General features: G+C 40.8%; 1 protein-coding gene across 5 annotated transcripts in view; it reads left to right on the plus strand.

The window, feature by feature from the left end:
* Nucleotides 1–19,678, plus strand: part of CDC14A (cell division cycle 14A) — a 183,787-nt gene that overhangs the window by 3,123 nt on the left and 160,986 nt on the right. For 4 of the 5 annotated variants that reach the window (XM_042998004.1, XM_042998001.1, XM_042998003.1 and 1 more), the window contains exon 3: nucleotides 19,166–19,241. In XM_042998004.1, coding sequence (XP_042853938.1) covers nucleotides 19,166–19,241 — 76 coding nt within the window. Of the gene's footprint in view, nucleotides 1–1,064; nucleotides 1,377–19,165; nucleotides 19,242–19,678 lie in introns of those variants that run through there. The other variant, XM_042998005.1, reaches the window with a different exon arrangement.

The raw sequence follows: 19,678 nt of genomic DNA on the forward strand, positions 1-19,678 counted from the left end.
TGTCCTGTTAAAAGGGATTTTGGCGGTTCTGCCTAATTTGTGGGTACCACCAAGGCATTTGAAGAGTGAGAGTATTCTCGACTTCGAAGAGTGTATCTTTTATTTGAGGGCAAACCATCTTTAACTGTCACTTCATCATAGGGATTCTTGAAACTGATGTCTTCAGAACATTTCTCTTAGTGGTACTGGGGGCAGGATGCTTCTTGAATGGCTGAAGTCAAAGTGGGAATGAAAGAGCCCTTTGCTGCTGCATATGAATGCTGCCGGGAGGAGGTCTAAATCCCTGGTGTCAGATTGCAGCCATGCTCCTAGACGGAACGGAGTAATGTGTGGCCTGCTCCCCCGACCCTACCCCGTGTACCTGGCTGATGTCACTGCTAGCAGTGTTTATTGAGTGTTCACTATATTGTTGGGAGTGTGCATTTTTGTTGCTTTCTTTTAGTGAGTTTCAGGTTTGGGGACCTGACTCTTGTGAGTCTGACAGTAGGGACTGTGTATGTGCCATTATGTTCCACTCTGCAGTGGCTGACGGGCCAGAGGTTGTTCGGATGTCATGGAACAAGCTTCAGTCATTGAGGTCTGACTTGCTTCTTTAGAGATTGCTAAATGGTATAGTTCTAGCAGAAAATTACACGTAGCCACCGAACGCAGCACTCAGTGGTTTTTTGATTGTAGTATTGATATATGGAGAACATTTTTTTGTGCATTTTAAGGTTGGTATTTTAGGATAGGGCTACAAATCACATTCCTCTTGTATTTAAAACAATTTTTTTGATAGATGTTTATTTTGAGAGAGAGAGAGAGAGAGCATGAGCAGGGGAGGAGCAGAGAGAAGGGGAGACACAGAATCCAAAGCAGTCTCCAGGCCCTGAGCTGTCAGCACAGAGCCCAATGTGGGGCTCGAACTCACAAACCATGAGATTATGACCTGAGCCAAAGTCGGACGCTTAGCCGACTGAGCCACCCAGGCGTCCACACATTCCTCTTGTATTTATTCTCCTGTGTTTCCAGTGTCTTATAAAGAAAGACTTGCTGGAGAGACCATCCTAATTATGTTGTGAGTTTTGATGTCATTTGAAACTATAAAGAGGACTCCGGCCTGGGCAGAGCATATACCTCTTTCAGTTTGGACGTGCCCAGCTACTGTGCCAGTGCAGTGGCTGTGGTTCTGATTAGCCATCATTCCATCTTTTTTTGTTATCCCAACCTATTACACATGCTAGATGCTGGAGAGGATACAGCGGCGATGGATGCACATAATACCTTCGAGGAGCCGCACGCCTGTAGGGAGGATGACAGCGGTGCAGTCAAAGGGATAGAAAGAGAACTGACTTTAGGTTGACATAGCCCCTGTACTAAGAAGAGTTCCCAGGCAGGTGAGAGCACATTTGATTGCCGTGTTTAGAAAAGGCTTCGTGGAGGAGGAGTTACAATTGGTTTGAAGAACAGACAGAGTTTTATCTGGCAGAGATGTGAGAGGAGAGATCCCAGAAGCAAGAACAGCAAGGATGAGGAGGGAGGCTCCGGAATGGATTCAGGGAATAGGAAGTCCCCCAATTAGCCTGGTGTGTATGCAGGTCCAAGGGGGGTGTGCAGTATGAAGTCAAAAGGTCAGTGGGGTGCAGATTGAATGCCAGGGTGGGGATCTGCAGTTTCCTTGTATACCATTGGACCCTTCTGTGGGTTTTGGGGCAGTCCATGGTATAACTGGATCTGGGCTAATTGCAAATAGTGGTAAACATTTATTGAGTGTTTAAATGCATGCTAGTTGCTGTTCTAGGTGCCCCACAATGCTTAATTATTAATTCATTTTATTTTCACAACAATTCTGTGAGGCTGGTACTATTATCCTTAGCGTGCAGAGATGATGAAAGTAGCGTACAGAGAGGTTAGGGAACTTGCCCAAGGTCACAGAGTTAAGATATAGCAGAGCTGGAATTTGAAACTGAGCCCTCTGGTTCTGGAGTACATCTGTCTTCTCTCAAAAAGTTAGGAGGATTGGGGCGCCTGGGGGCTCAGTCGGTTAAGTGTCCGACTTTGGCTCAGGTCATGATCTCACCCTTCGTGAGTTTGAACCCTGCATCGGGCTCTGTGCTGACAACTCAGAGCCTGGAGCTTGCTTCAGATTCTGTGTCTCCCTCTCTCTCTGTCCCTCTCCTGCTCGCACTCTGTCTGTCTCTTCTCTCTCAAAAATAAATAAACATTAAAAGAATAAAAAAAAAAGTTAATAGGATAGCATCCTTAAAACGAGTTAGGGTGGAAGTAGAAGCCCACTTAGAAAAATTCTGGAATGTTCAAGGGGAAGAAATAAGTGCCTAGGTGAGGATTGGTAGCAATGGTGATAGAAAGAAGGGATCTGAATCCATGTGACTGGCAGTAGATCAGGTGGGTGGGTTGGGGGGTGCTGAGGAAAAGGAGGAGATGAAGAAGGCCTTAAGACAGCCTGGGTCCTGGTGAGCCTGCTGGGACCATTAACTGAACAAGAAGTAGGGCAGAAGAATCGGCTTTAGTGGGGAGATCAGGCATTCCATTTTGGTCAGGTTGAATTTAAGGAATTTTTTTTTTTTTAATGTTTATTTATTTTTGAGACAGAGAGAGACAGAGCATGAACGGGGGAGGGTCAGAGAGAGAGGGAGACACAGAATCTGAAGCAGGCTCCAGGCTCTGAGCTGTCAGCACAGAGCCCGACGTGGGGCTTGAACTCACAGACCGGGAGATCATGACCTGAGCCGAAGTTGGACGCTTAACCGACTGAGCCACCCAGGCGCCCCAGGAATTTAAGAGATACCACATAGACTTGAAGTTCTTAAACTTGGGGATTTTTTTCCAAAAGAGATGATAAAACTGTGAGAATGATGTGATTTTGGGGGAGAAAGAGAAGATATTAAGGTCTGTATTTCACAGGCAGGGCCAGGAAGAGGAAGCAGGGGAAGGAGGAGGAAATAAACAGAGGTGGACAAACACTGGAGAGAGAGAAGAAAGGGAGGAGGGACAGAAGCCTGGGAATCCATCTTGTCAGCTCTACTTCTTTAGGATGTGTAGAATGAGAGAGATTGCAAAGCCCCTAGAAGAATGTGTAGTAACCTCTGTTCTGTCTATGGAGGAAGTCTTGTGGTGGGAAAAATCTTGACTATCATATCATAATGTACATGTCTCTAAGGAGAGGAGTATGTTTATATGCACTGTCACACAGGCCTTGCTCAACCTTGTAACTCTGTACTTATTTGTTGAATGTATAAATGAAATGCTGCCTTTCTGGATAAATTATCACCTTGAAAATGCAACTATTATTTATGAATCAGTAAGTAGTCTCTTTAAACATTAGGCTGTAGGTACTCTGGACGCAGCTGTGTTTTGTGCAGGTGTTTAGTTAGTTCTAAGAGGATGATAGCACTCCATGATTGAAATGGCAACCTTCTGAGAAGCTGGTGGAGAAAATTTAACAAAGTGGCCTCATGATGTGTGGCTGTTTATTAGAAATGAGGGTCTGAATTTTCTGCTTGATCTTAAAACAGAATTTATCACATTAATATAAAGGCTTGAGCAGTTTTAATAAAATGTGGTTGATAAGAAAGCCATACATTTGTCCTTGGGTTAGGATTTCACAGATGAGAATAAAAATTAGAGCATGAACTAACACACTTGTGGCACAAAAGTAGCCCAATAAAAAGAGAGCCTTTCAAAGATTTATCTGTATTTGATTAAGGTACAAATAATACACAACTCTCCAGAAAGGCTAATTCTTTAGTTTTGGAATTGGGCCCTGTAATCCAAATAGAGGCTTACTTTTTTATAACTTGGCTCAAGTTTTTTTGGCTCAAAAGTTAGAAAAATGAAGTATGTTAATTGTTATAACCTTTGCATGCCCCTCCTGACTGTGATGATGGGTATAGGGTTGGGTGTTAATGCATAGAAAGCCAGTTTGCTATGAAGGGTGGTGGAGAGGGTGTTTATTTTTAGCCTTGTCCATTTTCATTTCTTCTCTCCTTATGTTTGCAAAGGAAAGGTGTTGAGAATGCAGGAGAGAATTTTCATGGACATACTCTGGGGACTGAATATTAAGCAGTGTCTGAAGTGACTCGAAGCATTTCACCAAATGGTTTTGCATGGAAGAATGAACAGCCTCTAATGAGGACTAATTAGCTAAACTGAAGATTTAAATAATTTAAAATGTTCAGTTTTCACTTAAACTTTATTAAAACACTCTTGTATTAATGCAACCAGGAATTTTTGGATAAATCACGTATAGAAGAATGATTTCTTTGATAGTCTGTAAAATAGGTTTGAGTCAGAATGTGAACCTAGGACATCTTTGAGAGAAATACAGAAAAACTTCCCTTGCCTGGAAATATTTGTGGGACTGGAGTTTTTAGGTGAGAAGAAACCCTTTTGGTTTTCAAATTTTATTTTAAATTTAATATGTAGCAAGTAGGCTAATTTAATGGAAAGACTAATGCCATTTATGGACATGCACACGTTCACACACGTATGATCATATAGAGTCTTAGGGCCATCATTTGGTACCCCAGCTGTCATTGTAAATTGCTATGATAATGACAGAAGAGAAGATATAGTTGAATTTGGAGACACATTCCCCCATGGGAATAAAAATAAAATCATAATAACAGCTTACATTTATAGTCCTGGGCCAGCACCTAGGAGTCGGGTGCTATTATTATCACTACTTTACAGATGAGGAAGCTGAGGCTCAGGTCGGGTAAGCAGAGCCAAAGGTCACTGAGCTAGTAGTTAAGTTGCTGAGCTGGGATTCAAGCCATAGGTAGTTGGCTTTGGAGTTCATGCTGTTATGCTCCTAGCAGGTTCCCAGTTGTCTTGAGCCCGAGGCTGGTGGGGAGGGTGCAGTACCAGCTCTACACCCCTGCCCCACACACTTGGCCCTTCTGACTTGAGTGGGGAATGGCTTTGGTAAGAAAGTGCCACTGACAGTGCGTGTACCAACTTTATGTCCAGGTTATATCTGGGAATGTGTGGTGGTAATTAAAGTGTTTTTCCCACTTTGTGGGTGTAATTTTGCTTTTTCTCCTTTCGGTGGACTGCCAGAGAGAGAGAGAGAGGGAAGGAATAAATTGAGCTAATTATCATTATGTATTAATAGGATGGATGAAACAAAAGCAGTCCAGTTTTCATAAGCTTATGAAAACTTCTTTTGCAGGCTGTCCAGTGAAATGTTCTTGCTGCTTAAGTAGTGTAACTTAAGATACAAATTTGTGCATAGAATTCTCTTAAAACTCAGAAAACTTTGTAGCTTTTGAAAGACAGTGGGTTTACACTTCCTTCTCCCTTTCTCCTTTCTTATGTCCTAACCTTGCAAAAATTACCCAGTATTTTTTCAGGGCCACTTTTTTCATCCTCTGTTTTGAACACATGCCTTTTAAGTGTGTGTGTATATGTGTATTTTAACCAACAGTACTACATAGTATATGTGATGAGGAAATGCACAAATCTGTATACACTAACCAGCCAATTTTAAATTCAGTGACATACCAGAGCCAAATTTCACTTTCTAGGTATAGATTTATTTAAATACTTGCTGTTTTGGACCCATTAGGCATTCACAATGGGTAGTCTGTCTCTAATCTTCATAAGGACACATTATTTTTTAGTTCTTTCAATTTGTTTGAGATAAGCCTGACAGAAACATAAAATTTAACTACGGTGCTAAGGATTCAGTTAAAACTAACAGGGCTGGTCTTAATCAGGCTGCCTGACACATGGATCCAAATAGCCGGGCTGTAGGAGAGAGTCCAATGGGGAGCAGTTGGCCATCCAAGTTCTGACTATGCCAAGTCACCGTGGGGCGGCTTCATTATTTTGTTTGAAGTAGATTCCTAAGACATCAGATGTTCTCAGTTGTAAGTTCATAAACACATTCCAAAGCCGAAAGCAAATGACTTTTACTAACCCAGAGCTTAATGCACCTTTGTGCTTAACAAAAGCAAAAAGAAAAAGAAAAAAGACCCTTGACACATTTTCACAGGAAGTGAAAAAAGCGGGACTTAAGACTTAGAGGTGGTTGAAAATTGCTGGAGGAGAAACATTTAGATGGGATAGATTTTGGTGCAGAGCGCTGTGCTAATGCTTCGAGGATAGACAAATACGTACAGAAGGCAGTCGGAACAAATACTGTGAAGGGCGATATATGACAAAAGCTGCAAAGGTATGTGTTAGGAATCCAAGAAACGAAGAGGTTATTACTGCCCGGGGTGATAAAGACTACACAGAGTGATATTTGAACTAGCTCTTGAAGGGTGTGTAAGAGCAAAGAGTGTATGTTATCATCTCTGTGAGGACAAGTACTATCTGTTTTTGCTTTCATTGTATCCCTACACCCCGCACAGTGCCTGACATGGAGGTGGTGCTCATGAAATTTTAGCTGAATGAATGAATGAATGAGTGAGTGAAAGAGGAAGGAAAAGAGAGAAAGAAGAGATTTCCAGTATTTGGCGTTGGCAATATTCCATTAGGTGACATGAAATATTTGAATGCAGAGAGGTCCCAGGTGAGGCTGGACACATAGTGGGGACGGGATCTAGGTTGTGCTGTAGAATGGCAGAAAGACTGATTAGAGCTCTGCTTTAGGCTGGGAGGCGGAGGGGTGGGGTGGGGGGGTGTGTGTGGGGGGGATGGCTCTGTTTAAGCTGTGGCAGGATTGGATTAGGGCGGTAGCAATGGGAACAGAAAGGCCAGATGGAGGAAGAGGCTAGAAAGGGTGGATTGAGCGTATTTGGGATTGACCACGTTGGGAGGTGGGGAGGGGGTGGTGAGGAACTGAAGGTAGGTTCAAGGTCCCTAGCTTGGGTGACTGGGAGAAAGTGGCACCTTAAAGTAGAATGTGTGTAAATTGGAAGGAAGGGTTACTTTTTTTATTGCTTGGTTTTATTTTGGGGATGGACAAAGGAAGTAAGAAGGGGAGTTAATAATGAAAGTAAAAGAGGAGTCTTTGTCTTTTGTGATCTTTAAGGAGAAAATAGACAATGCCTGCCTGGGATATTTAGGTATTTACTTGTTTAAAAACTGAGAAGTTGGGTGGGACACTGATCTTAAGTTCCTTTCTGGCTCACTGATTTGAATTGGGATTTCTACGGGTAAATGTCAAATTTATTGTTTCTTTAAAAAAACATGCTTTAGTTTCAATTTACCTAAAAAAACTTTGGTTTTGCTAATCATCCAAATACTTCCAGGACCACCAAAGAATCAGATGTTGAATGAGAACCATCAAAAATATCACTTTATTTATTGAAAGCATGTACTGTTCTCAGTCCTCACAACTTGAAAACATCTTGTAAATGGTCACAATTTTTCTTTGTCATTGACAGTGAATTCCTTTATAGGAAACAGTTTGTGTGAACTATAGTTTTTGAATAAAATGTTTCACTTACTAATTTATACATTTACTATTTTGGTCTTAAAGATGTTCACATCCAATTGATGAAGTGGAGAATTTACTAGTTTGGACCTGTTCTTTTGTTATAAAATTTAATTTTCATTTGGAGAACCAGAAAAGATGGTTTATTTCACCTTTATTCTCCTTGGTGGATATACGCTAGTAAGGCATTTATCCAGTTTTTTCTGGGAATGTGGCATTCTAGTGAGGCAGCTCCTACAAAGAGTTGGGAAATCACATCTTGAAATATGAAAGCAGTTTTGTAATTTGTGGAACTTTTCTAAGATGAATCTGCATTTTCTTCTTCTTGAAGAGTTTATTGCTTTTGAGTTTGCTTTTTTTTCTGCAGTACTCAGACTGTATTATTATAAGTACATTGGTTGTACAGTTTCACCATAATTCAGGGATGGTTCCAGCCACTCCTAAGGAATCAAGGGCTCTCTGCTTATGTAGCAGATGGTGCCTGTTTGCTAAACATCTTGTGTCTTTTAGTGTTTTTAATTTATTCAGTTTTTATTGGTGACTAACTGCTATGAGTTGAGTATGTTTTAGGTGCTGCTTTTGGCATTACCGTCAATGTACCAGCCTCTAATAGCCGCCTCCTCTCTATGATCCGTCTGATGAGTCTAATATACTATGTGCATGGAAACCAGACATCACATTTTATTAGCCTTTGCTACAAAATAAGACTAACTAGACTCAGCATGAGAATGGGACTCTCTTATAAATGCAGCTAAAGGGCCTGGATTTTGTGGCAGGCTTTAGAAGAAACAACATGACTTTGTTTTTGGCTTACTTGCGATTCTCATTTTTTTTTAAATCTTGGTTTATTTTTGAGAAAGCAAGAGAGAGAGAGAGACAGACAGAGAGACAGACAGACAGCACAAGCAGGGGAAGGGCAGAGAGAGAGGGAGACACAATCTGAGGCAGGCTCCAGGCTCTGAGCTGTCAGCACAGAGCCTGACATGGGGCTTGAACTCACAAAACATGAGATCATGACCTGAGCCAAGTCAGATGCTTAACCTACTGAGCCACCCACGCATCCCTTAACTTGTTTAATGTTTACTATTTACTTTGAGAGCAAGAGAAACAGAGCAGGAATGGGGGAGGGACAGAGAGAGAGGGAGACACAGAATCTGAAGCAGGATCCAGGTTCTGAGCTGTCAGCACAGAGCCTGACACAGGGCTTGAACCCACAAGCTGTGAGATCATGACCTGGGCCAAGTCAGATGCTTAGCCTACTGAGCCACCCAGGTGTCCCACTGTGATTCTCATTTTTATTCTAGATTGAGATTTCTGAATTTGAGATTCTTGGATAACTGATGTCTTATTCTGTACAATTCTCTATCTTTTAAGAGGGTCTGGTATTAATACAGCATTTACATGAGTCCTGGTAGTTGATTATTGGTTCTTTGCAGCTGAATTAATCTGAAACATTAAAAACATTTTTTGTTTCTAACTGTGAGATAAAAAGGTTTAAAAAGGTCTCTTCTAGGGAGCTGTAACGGTGGTCTTGTAAAATATAAAAATATTGCCTCTCCTGTTCTGCTAAGACCCTCACTACTGTCCAACATTGTGTCTTGTTCCACAAGCCCTACAGCAGATTGCCTGCAGCTCTGGAAAACCCAGAAGTAAAGGCTTAAGATGATTTTAACATGGCAAACTCTCAGAATTGAAGGGGCTCCTAAGAAAAAAGGAATTGGGCTGATGTATAGTGGGAGTGAGTCTTCTAGATTGGGGGTTACTTCTGGAGGGGGCTGCCCTGGGAATAAGCCGGTAATAAAGATACAAGGTGAAGGGGAGACGGTAGGGCTGGGTTCCTGACCTTACCCTGCACTAGAGAGGCGGGTCATCTTGCTATTCTCTGTCCCCATTACTACCCTTCCTTCTTAGGTCATTTTTGTCAATTTTGTCTAATTGGTCTTAGTGTGCACCCAAAGCTAGTACAATGTGATATCTGGTATCTCTCCCCACATGAACCTGGTGTACAGTTTAGAAGGGTTAAATTGTAACAGGCAGTACTTTTTGCAGATGAAGCAACCACGTCTCAATCTTTCATTCATTACTCAGCCATCTGTGTGCCAGGTGCTAGGGATATAACAACGAGCACATTTGAACGCAGCCCTGTGTTCATGGAGCTTATAGTCCGGGGTGGGGGGATGGGTAGGGAGGATATTAATCAAATATTAAGAGGTGGGCATGGGAGAGGGATCAGGGAAGAAGCCCCTGACGAAGTGTGACTAGAGCTGATACCTAAAAGGTAGGTAGATGTTAACTAGGTCTGGGAGGGTGATGTGGTAAAGTCTGAGGCAGGAACTAAAAGAAATAGCTTGGCTGGAGCTTACCAGTAATAAAATGAGGGAAATGAAGCCCCAAAGAGAGATAGGTAGGGCCTGCACCACCCTGGGCCTCACAGGCAAGTGTGCGAGTTTTGCTTTTAATTCCAAGAGCTTAGAGAGGTAATATGATCATCACTGGATTTTAGAGTAATTATTTTCCTTTTCGAGGCCTTATTTGCTTTATGAAATGTGAGGAAGGTTAGTCTTTTATGTACAGGACATCAGTCATCCTTCTGTTTTCTACCAAAGCCACAAGGATACTGTCCTCATAGTCCTCTTGCCTTTAATACCTGCCATTGAATAAAGGGGTTAATTTATACTGCTTGAGAATGTTTCTGTGGGAGTGAATTTTAATTTTAGCCGTGCATTCCTGAAGAAATGTATTGTTTTCATTCCTGTGAGTCTCAAAGGGGGTTTTCATTCATTGACTTGCTCCAAAGAGGGAAGTCACAGAATGACAGACTCTGATGCTGGAAGGTTCCTTGATACCATCTAGTCTGTTGTTTGGCTTTAAGGCAAAGTTGCAACACTAACCCATTTTATAGCAGCAGCAGGGCCTTGCTATTCACCCCAGGTTAAGAAGGTACAAAGTGGAGGACGCTTCCTCATACTTCCGGTGTTGTGTACCTGGTCTTTCCTAAAAACCTAAACTAATGTACCAAAGAACAGGAGTCAGAGTGGATATTGGGGTTCTCTCCTTACTTTGTCATCTCAACAAATGTCAAACTTCACGCAGATCAGTAAAGGGTAATGAGATCAAGCTTCCTACCGTATGAAGCCACTTTCTGGTCTGTGGGTTTGTTCCCCAGCTGTGCAGAAAGCATAGTGAATTTCAAGGAGAAGGCTGTAAGGTTCTTCCCCTTCCTGGAGGGGATATTCTGAGGGAAATGCCTTTGTACCCAGAATCAACACCCTGAGAGGGCAGAATGTATCAAATAGGGTGACTAGCCCTTGGGAAACATGTGAACTGTTGAATGGGTTTGTCCGATATGTATAACTAGAGTCTTAGACTCTTTAGACTCTATTTTATATACATGTAAATGTATATATACACACATATATACACATAATATATATTACAATATATATTATAGTCTATAATGGCTGGAAATTGGATATATGATATGATATGATATTGGAAAGAACTTTAGAAGTCTTACTTCAGCAGGTTTATCTGATAGATGAAGATGTGGAGTCCCAGAGAGGCTAAGGCACCAGCCCAGGGGCATTGAGTGATCCGGTGGGGACTAGAACCCTTTGCTTCCCAATGTGGTCTTTAGTTTTCTGTCAGACTCTATTTGACTGAATGGGGCTCGGGAACTTCTTCCATGTGCCGACTCTCTTCCCAGGCAGACAACATCAATGTGACTGTGGTTTGTTATGCTACAAGGGCTTGAGCATAAGCCTTGAGCTTGTAAGAGCTTCGGACTATACTTTGATCTTAGATTGCTGATCAATTGAAGCCTTTTTGAAATTTGATTATTAGGGGTTTCAGCCATGTATAGGAGCTTTATCATCTGAAAGGAGGAGTGTGGATAATATTCCAGAGATAGGGAAGGTATTAGCTGATTAATGTCACCAAAAATTTATATGCACACACACACATAGAATCTCACTGTGCTTTGAAAGGTATTGCTACTTAGCATTTATCACACTGAGATAACATATTTACTTGTCTTCTCATTAGGTGGTGAGCACCTTTTGAGTAAGGAATGGCAGTCAGCAGGCTTTCAGTAATTATTTGAGTGAGTGAATGAATGAATAGACAAAAACTGTCAGCAACACTGGTAAAAAATTCATGAGTTGGTATGCCTTAAAATGACCTTATAGAATTTTTCCTCTATTTATAAAGCAGGTAACCCCCCCCCCCTTTTTTTTGTATTGTCAGCACTCTGATTAATGTGCTAACTTATAGTGCCTTGCTCAGAGTAGGTGCTTATAAATTATATTGAATGAATGTGTGTTGCTTGGAATATAGCTCATCTTTTTGCTGAGGAGTTGAAAATTTTTAGATGAAAGTTCTTATATGTAGAATAAGGTACAAGAGTGCTTTAAGCAATGGTTCCTCTGGGAATGGGCCCACTTAAAGTTTGTTTGAAAAACCAAACACAAAATAATGATATGTCATAAACTTCATAAATCTTGTGAGAAGAGCTAGACATTTTGGGTATAACAAAAAGGCTTCTAGGTCCAACTTGTTTTTCCCTTCAAGTCTGTAGGACCAGCACTATGGGTGTTAGGTGACCTGTGGGTACTGGGTGACCCTGTGGGGAGTGGATGACCCTGGTTACATTTGCTCTGATCCTTGGGCTCCCATTTCTTTGTCCTCTTCAGAAGGAGATGACCCTCCCCACTTGCAGGACTCCCAATTCTTTTAATTTCTTTCCTCCCCAAACAGGAAAGAGTTTGATTTTAGCTTTTTATACTTACTGAATAACAGATAGATGAAATGATTTTTACTTAATAGTTCATGAATTTCATTCTGGTTATTGACCCATAATTGGCCAACCTACAAGGGGAAATTTACGAATAGATAAGAGGGATTCATTTGATCGGTCATTCATTCATTTAGAGGGAAAGCTGAAGGTGCTCTGAAATAATAAAATAATGGATCCACGGTTTTCCTTGCCCAAATGAGCCCACATCAGACCAGATTACCCATCTCTCCCCCACCCAAGAAAAAAGAGGTGGCCATTGCTTGGCTGTGGCTCTGGAGGCCTCTTCCTGGGAATTGCCAAAATGGAGAAGACTCTATGTAGAGTCATTAATTTCAGGCTTAGGAGCCCATTCAGCCCTCAGGTTCCTTTCTTGTGTCTCTACAGGGCTCTCTGCCATTTCTCATCCCCTTTCATTGTTCCCAGGTTGATGACCTTCCATTTCTTCTCTTCTACCCTGAGCCCAACTTTTTCATTCTCTTGCCTTGGCTGCAATTTGCAAGTTGCTGAAGTACATATTTTATGCTTTTTAGCACATTTGACTTACTTCAATTGATATCAGTTGGTTTTTGTATTTTAATATTTCTCTCTAGTAATGATCTGGCCTATTGAATGTGTTTCCATTTCCTCCCACCGCTGGTTAGGAGAATTCTTATGAAGAAGCATGTTGTTGCTAGGTATTTACCCAAAAAATACAAAATACTAATTCATATGAATGCATGCACCCCAGTGTTTATAGTAGCATTAGCTACAATAGCCAGATTATGGAAACAGCACAAGTATCCACTGATAGATGAACGGCTAAAGAAGATGTGCAATTTATATGCAATGAAATATTACTCAGCCATAAAAAAGAATGATATCTTGGGGTGCCTGAGTGTCTAAGTTGGTTAAGCGTTTGACTCTTGATTTTGGGTCAGGTCATGATCTCATGGTTTGTGAGTTTGAGCCCTGCATTGTGCTCTGCACTGACAGCGTGGAGCCTGCTTGGGATTCTGTCTCCCTCTCTCTCTTCCCGTCCTCTCCTTTTTCTATATTTCTCTCTCAAAACAAGTAAAAATAAATTAAAAAAAAAAGAATGAGGGGCGCCTGGGTAGCTCAGTCAGTTAAGCATCTGACTTTGGCTCAGGTCATGATCTCATGTTTTGTGAGTTCAAGGCATACATTGGACTTTGTGCTGACAGTGCAGAGCCTGCTTAGGATTCTCTCTCCTTCTCGCTCTCTGCCCCTTCCCCACTTGTGCTCTTTCTCTCAGAGTGAATAAATAAACTTAAACAAAAATTAAAAAAAAAAAAAATGAAATCTTGCTGTTTGCAATGGCATGGGTGGAGCTAGAGAGAGTATCATGCTAAGTGAAATAAGTCAGTCAGAGAAAGACAAATACCATATGATTTCACTTATATGTGGAATTTAAGAAACAAAACAAGTGAGCAAAGGGAAAAAAAAGAGAGAGGCAAACCAATAAACAGACTCTTAACTGTAGAGAACAAACTGACGATTATCAGAGGGGAGGGCAGCAGGGGGGTGGGATGGGTGAAATAGATGATGGTTAAGGAGTGCACTTGTGATGAGCACAGGATATTGTATGAAGTGTTGAATCACCAAATTGTACACCTGAAACTAATACTACACTATATCTTACCTAACTGGAATTTAAATAAAAACCTAAAGAAAGAAAAGGAGACTGTTGTTGGAAGGTGTCTTCTTTACTCATGGCATTTTATTATATCAAAAGTTGGTGATAACCCAGAGTGGTGGAACCAGCTGTGACCGTTTTTTGCCTCAATGATCTTGACATTTTCAGGATCATTTAGAAAACAGTCAGAAAACAATACAGAAACATAAAACAATATTATTATAAATGCAGTTATATTCTTAGCAATGCAGGCATTGTGAGGAGAGGATATATAAAATGGCCTTAAGATAGAGTTTGTTGGGGCGCCTGGGTGGCTCAGTCGGTTAAGCGGCCGACTTCGGCTCAGGTCACGATCTCGCGGTCCGTGAGTTCGAGCCCCGCGTCGGGCTCTGTGCTGACAGCTCAGAGCTTGGAGCCTGTTTCAGATTCTGTGTCTCCCTCTCTCTCTGACCCTCCCCCGTTCATGCTCTGTCTCTCTCTGTCTCAAAAATAAATAAACGTTAAGAAAAAAAGATAGAGTTTGTTGGCTTTGTATTTGCCTGTGGAAGTTCTGACTTTTGAAGACCTGTTCTAAATTGCTGTTGGCTGGAGACGCCTGGGTGGCTCAGTCGGTTAAGCGTCCAACTTCGGCTCGGGTCATGATCTCACTGCTCGTGAGTTCGAGTCCCGAGTCGGTCTCTGTGTTGACAGCTTGGAGCCCGGAGCCTGATTCACATTCTGTCTCTGGCCCTCTGGCCCTCCCCTGCTTGCGCTCTCTTTCTCTCTGTCTCTGAAATATAAAATAAAACATAAAATTAAAAAAAAAATAAATTGTTCTTGGCTATGCAAAGGTTTTGACTGAATTTCTTAGTATGACTTGTAGCTCACCCCACGTTTTGTGAAATATAAAAGCTGGCTCTTTGAGCTTCAAGATTTTGTGACGTGGGAAATTCTCTGGGTTCCGGTTGTTTTGCTTCTACCTTTAACATGGTGCTATGGCCAAGATGGAGGTATACCTTCTTCATTGTAGACATCTGATGCTCTTACAGCAACTTGTTTCTTTGAGAGATAGTAGAGGAGAGTGGGGACAGGATTCTTTTCTATTTTTCTATCCTCCCCTGTTCTAGGTTCCAAGTTGTCTTTTTGGAAATATGATTCCCTTGTACAAAAGAGGGTAGGAATTACCAGAGCCTAATTTCACTTAGGAAAATATGTGGGTGTCTGAAGGGGAAGGGTATCAACTGTCTTCAAACACTTTATCTGTACCTCACTCGTGGTACTTGGTATTTTCTCCAGTGTTGTATAGTTATTTTTGTTCTCATTTTATCTTTTCATCTTGATCATTGTTTTCTATCGGTGCAGAACATTTGCTGCATTGATGGAAATGTATATTTTCATTTTCCAAATCAGTAGTCATTAGCTACATGTAGCTTTTGAATACTTTAAATGGGCTAATATGATGTGAGAACTGAATTTTTAATTTATTTAACTTTAATAGTTAATTAAACATTTTTAATTTGAATATAGTGGACACAAAGCTACGTTAGCTTTAGGTGTACAGCATAGTGATTCAACTTCTCTATGCATTATGCTGCACTTACCACCAATGTAGCTGCCATCTGTCACCCTACGGCACTTTTACGATACCATTGACTATATTCCCTAGGCTGTACCTTTCATCCCTGTGGCTTATTCATCCCACAACTGCAGACCTGTACCTCCCTCTCGCCTTCACCCATTTTGCCTGTTCTCATCCCTCTTCCCTCTGGCAACCAGCAGTTTGCTCTTTGTATTAACACCTCTGGTTCTGCTCTTTGTTTATTCATTTGTTTTTGTTTTTGTTTTTTTTTAGATTCCATATATGAGTGAAACCATATGGTATTTGTCTTCCTCAGTCTGACTTATTCCACTTGGCATTATATCCTCTAGGTCCATCCATGTTGTCACAAGTGGCATGATCTCATCCTTTCTTGTGGTTGTGTAATATTCCACTGTTTTGTGTGTGTGTGTGTGTGTGTGTGTGTGTGTGTGTATACATACACACCACGTCTTCTTTATTCATTCATTTATGCATGGGCATTTGGGTTGCTTCCATATCTTAGCTATTGTAAATAATGCTGCAATAGACATAGGGTGCATAGCTTTAATTAATTTAAGTTTAAATAGCCACAGGTGGCTAATGGCTACCATGTTGGACAGTACAAATCGACTTAAGGATGTAGTGTGTCTTTGATTTACTTCTTCCTGTGTTTTTGGAGTATACTAATTTACTTATCTGATGTTTGGTGAAACTGGTATGTTTGTTAACTATGTTGCTTCCAAAATGACATGTGGTTAAGTTGGCTGTGCAATTAGAAACTCTACAACTTTGAGTTTGAGATTGAAGTTGGCTTCTAATGGTTAGCACAAAAATGGAATTAGATGCCTTGAATTCCTTGTGCTTTCCTGAAATTTGTTCAAAGTGAATCTAAAATGCTGATAAAACCATAATTAAAAATTCTAGATTTCCCTTAATATTTTGCAAGTGTCAACAGTCATGTTTGAGTAGGGGAAAAACAGATTAGTTAAGAGCGTTGCTTCCAATAACTTAAGGACAAGGAAATCTGTGTTAGAATTAGGACTACTTTAATCATGCTGGTAGGTGCTTATTTTATATTCTTTTCATTTTGATTCTTTTGAATGGATTCTGGTTCACCATCCAAGACTGGTCTGTAATTAGGTATAATAAGCACAGTTCATTTTGGATTCATGTGTATTTTGTACATACTTACAACACAGCATCACACTGGGGACTTTAGAAATAAATATCTTTTTATTTTTTATTTTATTTTTTTTTAAGTTTATTTTTGAGAGAGAGAAAGAGAGAGAGAGAAAGAGAGAGAGAGAGAGAAAGTGCGTGCACAAACTGAGGAGGGGCAGAGAAAGAGGGAGACATTAGACTCCGAAGCAGGCTCCAGGCTCTGAGCTATCAGCACAGAACCTGACGTGGGGCTTGAAATCACAAGCTATGAGATCATGACCTGAGCCGAAGTCAGATGCCTAACTGACTGAGCCACCCCGGAGCCCCAATAAATATCCTTTTGTTTCCAATCATTGCACGTTTTCCTTCTTGGCAACCCTGTGTTTTTACTCTCATGAAGCCTGTGTATAGGGACAGGAAAATTTGGTGTTACCTGGAATATAAAGTTCCAAAATATTACACACTTGCTTAATGTAGATAAAATATACAAGTTTAGTATTCTTATGTAAGGCAAGTGGCTTCTGGCAGATTTGATGCAGTGCAAAGACATATCTATGATACTGTAGTTTAGGTAGCAGAAAAAAATTCAATGACTCCCTCAAAAGAAAGGTCATTTGGGGATGGGTTTTTTTTGAGACTTGTTGATATTTAGAAAATTTATGGTCCAGGCTAAATTGAATTTGAGCATTAATGAGCAAAAATTCATAATGAGAACTCATTCATTGAAGTTTTAATGTTATGAGCAGGATATTCTTTTAAGCTTGTAAGGTCTAAGATACAATCCTTGTGTGAGAGGCTTACTCTGTAGTTGGGCAGGTAGGATCTACACTTAAAGATAATTCACAGCATGCGATAGTGTCTCAGATAGTAAGTTTGGGGAACTTTGAGAGGAGGCTAGTGTTTCCTAAGGGTGACTGGAAAAGTGGGATTTGAACTGGGATTTTGAGGAAGCTAGAGAGGAACAGAAAGAGAAATAGGAGGGCACTCCAGGCAAGGAGATCAATGTGAGCAGAGGCTTGGATTAAGAATTTGCACGGAGTATTTGGGAATAAGGAATGGATGTGTTTGTTGAAATGCAGATTCCATATGGGACCCATTAGGGGATAAGGTCATCTTGGAAGCTAGGGACATGAAATGTAGGGCTTTGATTGCTGGGCTGTGGAATTATTCTGAGGGGAGTAAGGAGCCATTACACACCTTTGAATGGTGGGAAGATATGTGAGAAGTGAGATATTGTGAAGATTAATCTCTGGAGTGGAATACAGGATGATTGGGCAGGGGAGAGGGAATTTAAACAGTGAGGATGTGAAATGAAGAGCCCCTGCACTTTTGTTGCTAACATAGGACTAGAAAAGCAAGGGATGACTTAGAGGAGTAGCCTTTCTGGTAAATGAAAATGAAATTGATATTTATTTGTTGCCCTTTTGTGATTGAAAGTTTTCGTGCCCAAGTAACTGGGAGAAGCAAGAAGTGTTTTTAGTCTGGTGGGCTGATTTGAAGGAAATATGGGTTGATTTTATTTATTTATTAAGAAAACATTTTTTTTCTTAAAGAAAAAAATTTTTTAATGTTTATTTAGTTTTGAGAGAGAGAGTGAGACAGAGCATGAGCAGGGGAGGGCCAGAGAGAGAGGGAGACACAGAATCAGAAGCAGGCTCCATCCAGGCTCTGAGCTGTCAGCACAGAGCCCGACATGGGGCTCAAACCACGAACCGTGAGATCATGACCTGAGCCAAAGTCAGATGCTTAACCGACTGAGCCACGCAGTCGCCCCGAGAAAACATTTTTTTTAATGTTTATTTATTTTTGAGGGAGAGAGGGCAAGTTCAGAGGAGGGGCAGAGAATGCTGAGCAGGCTCTGTGCTGATGGCAGAGAGCCCAATGCAGGTCCCGAACTCATGAACTGTGAGATCATGACCTGAGCCAAAGTAGGATGCTTAACTGACCCACCGAGGCTCCCTTAGATGAGTTGAGTTTTAGATGTTCTAAGTTCCAGGTGACGGAAGGACCTGTAGATGTAGGTTCGGAGGTGGTTGGAGATGAAAAGACTGATCCTGGGTCTCACTTGTAGGAGCCATCGCTCTTCTGTAGGGTCATCAGTGAAATTCATGATAGTGGGTAAGAGAGATCTGCAGACCGCTGACTGTATCCTGGAGATGTCTGCAGAGAGGGAGATGGACCAGTGTGTCATATAATGTGGAATGTTCAAGGAGAAGAAAACTGCAAGAAGACCACTAGGTTTAAGATACTCGAGAACTGAGAGCAAAGTTTGAGTGGAGTAGTTAGAATTGGTGACTAAGTAGGTGATAAATCCAACTCGGAAGTGAATGCACATGTTATGTTCATCTTGCTTCTTTTGTGGCCTGCTTTTTAATCATTTTACTGAGTGTCCTGGCAGGGAGATAAAACAAGGTGGAACTCAAAAATGTCCAAATAGTTCCTTGTTAAGAGACTAGTTACAGTAATTGGGTGAAATCATTAGTTATTTGGAGTATATGAATCAGTTATATAATGACCCATATTCCTGAAGATAACTGAAATTTGCAATTTTAGTGAAAATAAAAATGAGCATTGATGTTCCTGAAAATTATTTTTCTACTAAATACTGCTTTTTTTTTTTTTTAATCCCAGTTTTTATGCAGATTTTGGACCTCTGAACTTGGCAATGGTGTACAGATACTGCTGTAAGCTAAACAAGAAACTGAAAGTGAGTACTATGACGATGTTTATATTTTGTTATTGGAAATTTTAACTTTGAAATCTGATCACTGGGATTGCCGTGCACACACCATTTAGTTAGGTAATCTTGATCTTTGGATATTTATTTGAGTAGTTTACTCTCATATAAATGAGAAGTTGAAACTGATCCACCTGATTACCCCATAAAGGACATGTTAACCTCTTCCATTTTTCAGGATGAATTGAAATGTGAGCTGAATGAAGTCATTGGAATAGCGATCTAAGAAAGAAAGCACAAATACCTTTCAGGTTGCTGTTTAATGAGTCTATCAAATTCCTCCCTAGGATGGTTTATCTGAAACCAGGTGATGAAGGCACTCATCACGGCATCGCAGTAGCTCTCAAGCTTTTCCTGTCTGATCAAGATTGAAATTTTTATGTATTTCTTGGAGGTCATCTTTGTAG

The sequence above is a fragment of the Panthera tigris genome, chromosome C1 (assembly GCF_018350195.1).
Source record: "Panthera tigris isolate Pti1 chromosome C1, P.tigris_Pti1_mat1.1, whole genome shotgun sequence".
Classification (NCBI taxonomy): Eukaryota; Metazoa; Chordata; class Mammalia; order Carnivora; family Felidae; genus Panthera; species Panthera tigris.